Source organism: Colletotrichum truncatum (genome assembly GCF_014235925.2).
Source record: "Colletotrichum truncatum strain CMES1059 chromosome Unknown Contig_0003, whole genome shotgun sequence".
In the NCBI taxonomy this organism is placed as follows: domain Eukaryota; kingdom Fungi; phylum Ascomycota; class Sordariomycetes; order Glomerellales; family Glomerellaceae; genus Colletotrichum; species Colletotrichum truncatum.
The window spans coordinates 3,002,224-3,013,339 of NW_027222400.1; the positions used below are offsets into that span (position 1 = coordinate 3,002,224).

An 11,116-nucleotide genomic window follows, 5' to 3' on the forward strand; every position below is an offset into this window, starting at 1 on the left:
TTGGATGTAGTGCATCCACTGCCGACGGAAGTTAGCGATACCACCTCTCTGATAGCGCGTAATTGTGGGGCCAAGGCAAACAGCCCCGGCACCTCCAGAGCCTCGGCTCAAGCTTCCAACCACCAAAACCACAGCGCAGCATCACAACCAGCCGTCCCACGATACCACCTACAATCTGCCGTCTCCCCAACGTATGGTCTCAGTCTCCTTCCCACATAAACCGCAACAAACCGATCGCCGTCGCTTACAGCTGGTCATTAACCAACGTAACCAGCGCCCGCGCGCAATGCGCAATTCGCCAAAATGACCTCTTCACAACCACCACCGCCAACACTCCCCTCGTCACCATACCCATACGCTTCCGCCCCCGACATAATCCGCGCCCACCAGAAAGACGCCTATTACAAGGGCCATCTCTCAAATAATCTCACATCCCTCCACCGCCTTCTCCTCGGCGCCCGTTCCGCACACTCCGCCACTCCCCTCCACCGCCTCCTCGCCGATACGCTCTACTTCTGCCTCACAACCCTCCCGGGAAACAGGACACTGGGAGAAGAATACTGCGACCTTGTCCAGCTCCACGTCGGCTCCGAAGATGACACGGCTGGCGCGCTGCCCACACTCGCGAGAAGAGCATCCTACATAGCAACTTCGGTACTCCTCCCATACTTCCTCGGCGGCCTGCTCCCCTCCGTGCGCGCGCGGATCCGCTCATCACTCCAATCCTCGCTGTCAAAAGCGAAAGCCGGCACGACGAGGCAAAAGCTCGTGTCCTATATCCTTGCGAACCTCCCCTCCATCACATCCGCGGCGCCGATCCACGCGGCGACGCTCGCCGTGTTCTACTTCACAGGTACATACTACGAACTCGCCAAGCGCGTGCTGGGCCTCCGCTACGTCTTCACACGAAAAGTACCAGACAGCCCCGACCGCGCCGGATACGAAGTGCTGGGAGTATTGCTCGTGGCTCAGCTGGCGGTGCAATCATACCTCCATATCCGAAACACCATCTCGGAGCTGTCGACAGCGAGACTCGAACCAGGACGTGAACGCGCAATGCTGGCGGGCCCCGCAGACGTCTCACTGGATTCGAACGCGTTCGCAGAGAACACTGCCATTTTGCTATCGGAGACGGGTACACCAGGGGGCAACGGCGCGGGCTCGAAAGTCGACATCGCCGCCGTCACGCACACGCCTGTCCAGTCGGAGGCTGCGGGAGCGAGATACGACTTGAGCGACGAGAAAATGATGGCGTACATCTCGGGTGCGGCGCAGCGCAAGTGCACGCTCTGCCTGGAGGAACTGAAGGACCCGTCGGCGACGCCGTGCGGGCACGTTTTCTGCTGGGCTTGCATCGGGGACTGGGTACGCGAGAAGCCCGAGTGTCCTTTGTGCAGGAGGGAGGCCTTGGTTCAGCATATCCTCCCGCTGCGAACTGCATGAGTTCGAAGACGCTGCTGTATAAATTCCCCAAGGGATTTTTTTACATGTACATGTATTCATATTGGCAAGTTCAGCGGAGATGGGGGGATCAAGAATTCAGTGGTTGATTTGTATAATGAGATGAGTTGATGATGGGAGTATTTTCTTTTTGTTCTAAACGATGAAGAATTAAAAACAACAACAACAACGGGGCATCTGAACCGTCAAGTTTTGAATGAAGGGAAATAATTTATATATATATATATGCCAATGAAGAATGGGTACGCTCAAAACACATGACTACATACACCTTCGTCTTTGACCTCCCCCCCAAATACCACATTATCTCACTGATACCCACATGCGGCGCAGAAAACATAACGTGGAAACAGTTGCAAGAGAGAAAAAAAAATGCGTTGGTCGGCCTTACTCAATACATTGAACAGTTGAAAAGTTAAAAAGTGAAAAGCTCCTCCCTCCTTCCCATGGTAAGTAAAAACATCCCCCTCGCCATATATACCACAGACCAAATGGGCTCGGTGTATGAGCTCAAAGACCAGCTAGGAGCATGCGGGCTATGGATATGCGGCGCGCGGTGGTTCACCCATGACGGAGAGAGAAAGATGATATAAAAAATAATAAAAAAAAAAAGGATGATGATACTGGCGTCGACCAAGACAAAGATCCGAACACCTCCCCCATACACGGTCCGCCTCTCCCCCTTGGGGGCCCCGTTTTCCATTTGGGCTCGATGGCTCTCTATTCCATCATTTAGGTATCATGTGCCAAAGTGTATCCCGAAACACTTGCAGAAAAAAGTAAAAAAAAAGAAAAAAAAAAAAGTTCATCAAACGCTCAAAACTCCGTTATCCTTTATGAAGTCTCCTGCCCCCTCCCAGCCGATTAGTCGTACGTCCCGTGCGATGCGGAGAGTTGGTTACAAAGGAGACGCTCAAGCGGTGAAGAGAACGATTTCTCCGCGCTCGTTACGCCTCATGCGCAGGGAGCGCCAAAGCTCCTTCTCCTCCATGAGTTTGTTGAGGCTGTCCTCGGATGAGCTGCGCTCGCGGTGGAAGCGCTTGAGGGCCTTGTTCATGCTGCAACCGCGCTCGCTTTCGGGTCCCTTGTTGACGAATGACAAGAACAGGTCGGCGCGAGGGCGGTAGACGACCATCTGGTTGCCCTCGCCGTCGTCCTTCTTGCTGTCACGGGAACCAGGACGGTACTCGATGAGCTTGGGCGCCTTCTCACCGTCGCGGTGACGATGAGATGAGTGCTTCTTGGTGGAGGACGAGACCTTGCGCTTCTTCGTCTTGGTCTTGCTGCTGGTGTTGATGTTCATGAGAGCCAGGAGGTTGTTGCCGATGCCGCCCTCGGACTTCTTGTGCTTGGAGTGCTTGGTCTTCTTGAGCGGGCTGGTGGGAGACGGGTCGGCGTCGCCGCCGGAGAAATCGGGCGAAGGCGGGAAGACGGGTCGCATCATGCGGTTCAAGCCGCCGGTAAGGCCAGAGTGTGCCAGCGTGGGAGGAGCATCGACCATCATCTGGTCGGTGTCGACGTGGAGGCGCTTGCGCTTCTTGTCCTTCTTCTCGCTTCCGTCCTTCCTTCTACGCTCATGCTTGGGTACGGGTGTCTCGTAGGGGTCGAGAGGGATGGCTCCAGTGCCGTATTGTACGAGGGCTGCGGGGTCTTCGTCGACCATCGCACCGCTGTCGTCCAGGTAGGCGCTCGCCTCGTAGCGCACTAGTTGCGTTTCCTCGTTGGATTCTCTGTTGCCGAGTTGAAGTGTTGACGCATTAGGGGTTGCTGATGCGTCGAGGAAGTCAAAGACGTTGACATGGCCCTCGTTGGCCGAAGGGGGTGTAGGGGCCTCGGGAAGGAGGTCTGCGGGCGAGTTTCCGTCATCGCTGCCGCCACCCTGGTATTCGTAGGTTTCGAAGACGTCTTCGGGGACGTCTTCTACGTATGCGGGTTGAGCCATGGCGTCGTGTCCGGGAAGGGGTACGTTATGGGGCTGAACGTTGTTCGCCTTGTTGTTCTTCTTGTTGTTGTTGTTCTTTTCCTTGTAGAGGGCTCCTTGGTACTTTTGAGCTTCGCTCATACAACTCTGCCTTTGGAATTAGCACCCTGACTAGCTCGACGCCGGTCCTTGCTGATTGCGCAAAGGATTAATGTGACTTACGGTATGAGAGCGGTATTCAGTGCCCGGGAAGTAAACCATACAATCGATGCAGGTATAAGTGGCACCTCGACAACGGTTTCTGTGCGGGTCGAGCTTCTTCTTGGTCAAGACATCACCACACGACTGTGGTTGAGTAAAGGCAAAGGTCAGTTAATGTTACGCAGGTGGTAAAGGAAGCAGATAATTGGGTTCTTGGAGGACGAAGAGGGGTGTATGGTCTGGGAGGCGAGGGAGGGACGGGACGAGACAATGACTATTAAAGACAGCAGCCAAGGGGAAGTGGAGGGGTGTTTGTTTCTGTTGCTGGAGGGGTGTGTGTCTGGTGTCTTGCTATGTGTGGAAGGCGTGTGCGTGTGTGTGTGTGTGTGTGTGTGGTGTGAGGATGTGATGTCAGGCTTGGGAGGTTATAATAAGAAGACATGGGGATCCTCGGGGGGGTTGCCGACGGGGGTAAGTACGGAGAAGTAAAAGAGACTAAAAGGGACCCTGAGGGATGATGGGGGGGAAGGGAATGGTAGAGAAATAGGGCGGCGGCTTACCTCACAAGAGAAGGACACCATGGTGACGGGAGCGACGCTGTACGATGATGTGTTGTCCTTACGATGGGCTTCTATTGGGCGCGAGACGTTGGGCTGAGAATGATTTTGACTGGGTCGCGGTATTTAACGGAAGAGAAAGAAAGGCGATTCTGGGAGGCGACGGAATGGCCGTGGTGTAGCTGTCGGTAGGCGGATTTGCAGAATGCAGATTCAAGGCGCCGCTTTACTGGCCGGAATGGCGGGTTGGGGGGATCGTCGACAAGTGGACTGCAATGCAAGCCGGGACGTGCCTTGTACGAGAAGGACAGGGCAGTTTGGGGGAAGAAACTGAGAGTCGGAAAGCTTTGAAAGCGGAGTGGAAGACGTTTGGCAATCCGTAGCGGCTGTGCGAGTGCTAGCGGGGGGGGAATGATTGACCACAGCCGGGGCGTGGAGAGTGAGATAGCGTTATCCCCTTGTCTAGAGGTGATTTGTGTTGGGTGGAGAGATGTTTATTTGGCGGCAGCAGATAGAGAATGGCGAGACGACAAGATGGTGAGATGGTGAACTCGGGGGAGCACAATAACTCAGAGTTCAGCTCAAGATGTCAGGGGCTACACTCCGTGTTGGTCTCGCGTCTCAAGAACGTAGCTGTGCCGGCGATCTCCAATGTAGGAATCCCTTATTTGGAGGGGTCCAAGGGGGGCGGCGTCCGCAGGGGGGAGGGGGGAATGGAGGGGTGAGAATTTGTTTCGCGCTTCAGGTGTGTTGGAAGAGAAGCAGCTGAGGAACGCGGCACAATCTCTGACGCCCAGACCGTAAAAAAAACAAAAAAGAAGAAGCTCGCACTATACTGAGTGACAGAATGGGAGCGAGTAAGGATTCGAGGACTGGAATCTGAACTGGGCTGTGCTGGGTATTATGAGTGAGCTCAGCAGTGCAAGTTTTGCGATGCGATGTGAGCGAGCTGATGGCGTGTTGAGTAGAGCGACAGTGGCGTGGAAACTGGTCCAAAGCTACCCAAAGTTGACCGTGCTGAGAGGAATTGGGCTGGCTGATGAGATTACTCTCGATCAAAGTGCTGGCGCGTTTAGTTGTCGGTCCCTAAGAGAGGGGAAATTATTACAACGACGTGAAGGTGAAAGAAGCTGTGAAGCTGCAACACTGCAAAAAAATCTATGCAAACAAAGTGGAATCGAGCGAAACTTTTCGCAGTAGGATTTTTTTTTTCTCTCTCTCTCTCTCTTTGCTTGTCGTGGAGACCTGGAGTGCATCTCAGTTGGGCAGCTTGACATGTTATTACTAGATGCACCCCCTAGATTTTCCAATGACAGGCGGTATCCCAGGGGAACGGTGGTCATTCAGAGGCAATCAATAGCGTCGAGTGGCCCAATGAATCCAAAACCCGACTGGCGGACGCGTTTGATTCGTCAGGTGGTCGAGAATGGTAAATCTGAGGCCAGCCAATCATTAAAGGTGAGGCGACAACGGTAGGGGTATCTGCATCGGTGCGCCTCACTCGGGCGGGAAAGACGGACGGTGGACGTTATGGAGACAGACTGCATACAACAGTTAGTGTCCCTTACTGTCAACCATCCTCCTACCTTTTCGTAGCGTAAGATCCCCTCCGATTCCACCGGCCAGCTGCAACGGAATGCAGCCGTGGTGGGTTACGATAGTCTATGGCGCCGCAGACCGCCCCCCGGCGCTTCGCCTATTTTATTTCTTCACAGGCCGACCTGAAGCCAAGTGGGAATGGGAATGCAGAACGGTGGATTCTCTGCGTCGCTGCATATCCATGCCTGCCAACAACCGAAGCCTGGCTGCGTTAGCTGCCCTGAGTTGGTATTTGAACTAGAGACGCCGTTCGGCCCAAAGTCGCCAAAGTTAAATTCATCGAAAAGATATGCCTGGCATCAAATAGACAAGCCCGGGATATTGCCAACATGGGGGGGCAAGAGTGGTAGACCCGCCGCATTCCGGACAGTCGTCGGAAATGGCATGTCTTGTCTTCGTCTTCATCCCGTTCTGCCGCGGTTTCACGGGAGGAGACGAGAAACCCTTGTTGGACATCTTTGGATTCAGGGGTAAACCGCAAAGGATGATGCTTCTGCTGTGCTTCTATTCTGGGGGGGGGGGGGGGGGGGGGGGGGGACATCCATCCTGCTTCCATGACCAGGGCTGGGTCACGCCCAGGAAGGGAAGGAAAGGCTTTCTGAGGTCAGGTCAGATTATGGATTATGCCATGCCAGACCAAGTTCGGCCACACGAGACGCACCAAACGAGGGCCATGCCCCTATCCGTTGGCAACCGCTGCGAATCAGATGGATGACGACGACGTCCCAGAGGGATGGAACGGCTGCTGCCGCCGCATTGGGCCTCTAGGTCGAGATTTCGGGGGCCGTCACATCGTTTTCTGGAACGCTGATTAGCGGGCTGCATGAGAAAGCCCAGCTACCCCCATTTGCAGTGCATCACCAGCATTTGGGGGTGATGAAGGAGTCTTCTTCAGCGCCCCCAAAGCGCGCGTCTAAATTGACCATCGAGGAGGGCGAGACGACGACCGCCGTTGGGTCCTGGCTGTCGCTATCTGTTGGCAGCTGGCTGCAAGGCCATTATTAGAACAGACGAAAGTTGTTCCTTGCTTGCGGCTGTGGCTTTGCTCTCGTGCCGAGCGTAGCTTTTTCTTAATGGGATGCAGCACCTGGAAATCCTTCGTCTCTTTTTTTTTTTTTTCCCTTTTCCCTTTTGCTCTGTATTGGACTGGATTGGACTGGATTGGACTGGATTGGATTGGGATTGGGGGCTTCTGCACACACCCTCCCGTTCCCCTGGCCCACGCCTGTCCCCAACGAACAGACAAAAGCAGAAAATCTAGCTTCCAATCGTAAACGACAACGCATACGTTGTAAGGGGGCCAACGAGTGGGTTACCCATGACTTGCAGAGCACGTTGGCTGTACTACTAGATGCGAGATCACATCTGAGAGGCAGACGACGAAGCCCTTGAGTGGGACGAGGAATGGCGCCGTTGGACAGAAGCACTTGGGGTGACTTGCATACCAACAGTAAACGGAGTTGACCCAAACCCCCGGCAACAGCATCCTACGGGCGCCAAGACAGCACCATTGATTCCCACGGACAAGATGATTCAGATGTCTTACTTTGCAAAGAAAGAAAGAAAGAAAAAACTAGATTGGGATGGACCGTCCACGGAGCTCCAGTGACCATTGGAATGAATTCTCCGCCGAGGTGGATGATGGTGGTTGTTGCTAACTTAATCGACGTTCAACAGGAAGCTCCCGACAGCCCGTCCCACACGTTTTCGACCTCACTAAGCTTCACGTCCCCCCCTATTATCGGCCAATGCCAATCACCGTAGTCCGCTAGGTCAGCCCACGGCGCGCTTTGAGGCCCGAGATTGCACTCCGAGAGGGAGGGTCTCCCCACCAGGTCACGCCTTACCCTTTCCTTCCCTGTCACACGCCGCCTTTCATCATCTCGACCACACAACCACACAAGGTAAGTTTCAGTGGCAGGCAGGCAATCTTTCCCTTGGGGGTAAGAGCCACGCTCAGCTTGCTGTGCTGCTCGTAATTATGGAAGGCACGGCATTTCCCCTGAGCTACTCCGCGAGCCACTCCCTCGTTCTCGGTTCTGAAAAAAAAACCAGTCAACATTCCATCATCAAGTACTCTCATCGAAGCAACCATTGCGCATGAAATGTCAGTTTACGGTTTCATGCCGGTAGCCCTTTGGACAAACTAGTGCAATGAAACCACACAAGACTACCAACGCGTCTGGTCGTGTCGCAGCAGGGCAATGCCAGCCAATTAACAGGCCCTCCTTTCTGTGTGCTATTACCCACGTACCTACAACCTCCTATGTGATATGCTCTCTCGCTCCCTCGCTTCATGCAAACTGGATATTGAATTTCGGCAACTGAGGGCCACACATCTCGCCTCAAGCAACCCTCCCTCCTTCAAATTCATTTACCCATCGTATCGTGTCGTATCTTTTGGTTCTCTCACTTTTACGTTGATTGCCTCCGCCTCTAAACTCCGTCCAACAAGCCTTGGCCGCCCTACATCCGAAAGCACCCTACCGGCAACCACCAAATCAGGTCATCTGCCGCATCGACAAGCCTCAGGAGACCCGCTCAGCGCGTCCGCCCCCAACATCATCCCACGACTTGAAATTCAAAGTCACCTTGAAGAAGGTGTGTCTCTGAACGTACACTGCGTTGGATGCTGTAACCCCTCCAAAAAAGAAATCCTGTTCACTCGGCCGTACGCCTCCACTCAGCACGGTTTCTTTCCATTTCGATTTACATTATGCTCTGCTAAAGAAACCCACATCACCGCCTCCCGTCTTCCGCGGTCAATGCAGTAGTACCGTCGCTGGCTTTTCTTGATTTGATCGCAACCCAAAACACGAAAAGGGAGTCCTGTGTGGACAGTGCTCATTTCTCAACAAAGTGAGATCCTCTCCAATCGTCGGTTTCGTTCCGATCAGGGTATTTCTCCCAGCCTTTCCCAGTCAAGGGGGGGAGGCTCAGCACTCCGCTCTGTGGGCGACCCTGTTCGTTTCGCTGCCCACCTCAGTTGGTCCCAGTCCCCCCAATCGCCTCATACCAACCTGCTTAACAATACCGAGGTATTTTTACTGCGTGACGCAAGCCAATCTCCCCCCTCTTGAGTACCTGCGTCGTGCTAGTGTCCACCTCCACCGCCTCCGCGAGGCTCCGCTCTCTCCTGGACTTTGCCTCCTCGCTTCGGGCCTTACCTTCCCCATCAACCCAGGTCACGTCCATTCCTATTGAGGCCGGCTGGTCCAGCAGTCCGAAATATAATCTTTCCTCCGCCTTTCCCTCCTACGTAAACAGGCTCCCACGATGTCTTCTCCCAATTCTCCAGCGCCGTCCTCCAACAGTTACCTCGAGCAGTCGGTCTCTATGCTCAGTACTGTTGGCGCGTATATGCGGCTACCAGCCATAGCCTCGACGGTATGGCAATTCCCGCCTCCTCGTCCTACGGACTGCCCATCTTCTCTCACCGATACTTCAATCTTCCTGTCTGCTACCCCTCCTCTTGGGCGCTCACCCGAGATGGTGGCTCAACCAACATGCTAGTGCCTCGAGCTAACTTTTTCTTCTCCCACACAGGGCATTGCGGCTGTCTTGACCACCCTCCTTTACTTCAAGCAAAAGTACGTCGTTTTTCCAAATCTTCACGTCCATGTGACGCACCTCATCCACCCCCAACCCCACAACCAAGCTAACCATCCTGCGCGCGCTCCAGGGCTTTGATCTACCCATCGCATATGCCCCCAAACTCCCGTACCGATGTCCCACGACCTTCGCAGTACGGCATTAAGGATTTTGAGGAGCTGGTCATACCCACAAACGATGGCGAAAAGCTGTCGGCATTCTACATCCGCGGTCCCCGGGGCGGGAACAACGCCAACGTCACTATTTTAATGTTCCATGGCAATGCCGGCAATATCGGTCACCGCCTACCCATTGCTCGCATGCTGATCAATTTTATCGGCTGCAATGTTTTTATGCTCGAGTATCGCGGCTATGGCTTATCGACTGGCGAACCCGACGAATCCGGTCTGTTCCTTGATGCCCAAACGGCACTTGACTACTTGCGCTCTCGCGCAGAGACGAGCAATCATAAGTTGATTGTGTATGGTCAGAGTTTGGGCGGGGCCGTTAGCATCAAGCTCGTCTCCAAGAACCAAAAGGATGGCGATATCGCGGGCCTAATCCTGGAGAACACATTCCTCTCCATGCGCAAGCTTATCCCTTCCGTTCTACCCCCGGCAAAGTACTTAACTTTACTGTGCCACCAAGTATGGCCGAGCGAATCGGTTATCCCTAGCATCACCTCGGTGCCTATCCTCTTCCTCTCTGGTCTGCAAGATGAGATCGTCCCGTAAGTACTGCACGCGTCATGTTTCTTTCTTACACAGCCTATATGATGATCTGAAGTCACCACCCACAAAATATGAATCCTTCGGGATGCTTGATTTGAATCTACGACGAGAGTCTGATTTGGCTTTTCATAACCTGTTTTTTTTTCGGCCTTGTGGATACCACTGTTCTCTGGCTAACACACATGTCTCAGACCTCGTCACATGCGCCAGCTTTACGAACTGTCCGCCGCACCCACAAAAATCTGGAAGCCCCTGCCAGCAGGCGATCACAACTCCAGTGTTCTGGAGGAGGGTTACTTTGAGGCGATATCTGATTTTTTGACCAGCGTGACTGGTGTCGCTAGCAAGGAAGAGAAGCAGCGCTCTTAGGCAGAGTATCTCGAGGAGGAGGAGCAGTTCAGGAAGCATGTGGCCCAGATTCTGGAAGCGGAGGCGAGTCAGGGTTCCGTTTTCTCCATCGTCTCCAGGCGCTTTTGTTGCCGTTACTGGGATGAGGATGACAAGATGGAGTCTTAAGGGTCTCGGAGCCAAGCTCAGCAGCGGCGAGGGCGGAGGACGAGACAATGTGGAGGACCGTGGCGCCTCCCACCTAATACACCATCTCGATGGTCCCTAGAATGATACCCCCCCGGTGCCCGAAACGGACCGGGGATGCTACATGTCTTAGACGTAGCATGTAATTAATGAAGAAATGAATTCAGTATCCGGCACTGTTCTGATAATTCTGCCAAAGTGAAGCGAGGTGATGTTTTATGTCTACGGCTTGGGGTACAATGATTTGCAGACAGGGTGAGGCCGGGCCACGCGGTCACTCTATCACCGACACGGCTGAGCCATCATAGACCGTAATGCGGGGGAAGAAGGAAAAGTAAAAAAAAAAAAAAAAAGAGAGATAGCACGCAAATACAGATCCAGAATCCCGCATTCGACCGTTTGATACCCCTTCCCCCCCCGTTAACCAAACTACCGAGACAAGGGGGGGGGGGGGGGGGGGGGGGGGGGGGACGGAAGAGCAACGAGAATGTCAGCGCAAACCGTCTTGATAAGCCCTTCGT

The 11,116-nt window shown here is 53.9% G+C and overlaps 3 protein-coding genes across 3 annotated transcripts; 2 read left to right on the forward strand and 1 right to left on the reverse strand.

The window, feature by feature from the left end:
- Positions 1-303: 303 nt before the first annotated feature.
- On the forward strand, positions 304-1,443 carry CTRU02_205737 (pex2 pex12 amino terminal region; the record flags this gene model as incomplete). Its single annotated transcript, XM_036727730.1, has 1 exon — positions 304-1,443. The coding sequence occupies one exon, from the start codon at positions 304-306 to the stop codon at positions 1,441-1,443; it is 1,140 nt and encodes a 379-aa protein (XP_036580685.1).
- A 931-nt stretch (positions 1,444-2,374) lies between these two features.
- CTRU02_205736 (LYAR-type C2HC zinc finger) lies at positions 2,375-4,164 on the reverse strand (the record flags this gene model as incomplete). Its single annotated transcript, XM_036727729.1, has 3 exons — positions 2,375-3,529; positions 3,605-3,727; positions 4,144-4,164. 3 exons carry the CDS (start codon positions 4,162-4,164, stop codon positions 2,375-2,377), a joined length of 1,299 nt encoding a protein of 432 aa, XP_036580686.1.
- A 4,851-nt stretch (positions 4,165-9,015) lies between these two features.
- Positions 9,016-10,430, forward strand: CTRU02_205738 (uncharacterized protein; the record flags this gene model as incomplete). The annotated part of the gene is made up of 4 exons (XM_070204599.1): positions 9,016-9,231; positions 9,286-9,329; positions 9,422-10,060; positions 10,253-10,430. The coding sequence occupies 4 exons, from the start codon at positions 9,016-9,018 to the stop codon at positions 10,428-10,430; spliced, it is 1,077 nt and encodes a 358-aa protein (XP_070061703.1).
- Positions 10,431-11,116: the final 686 nt, after the last annotated feature.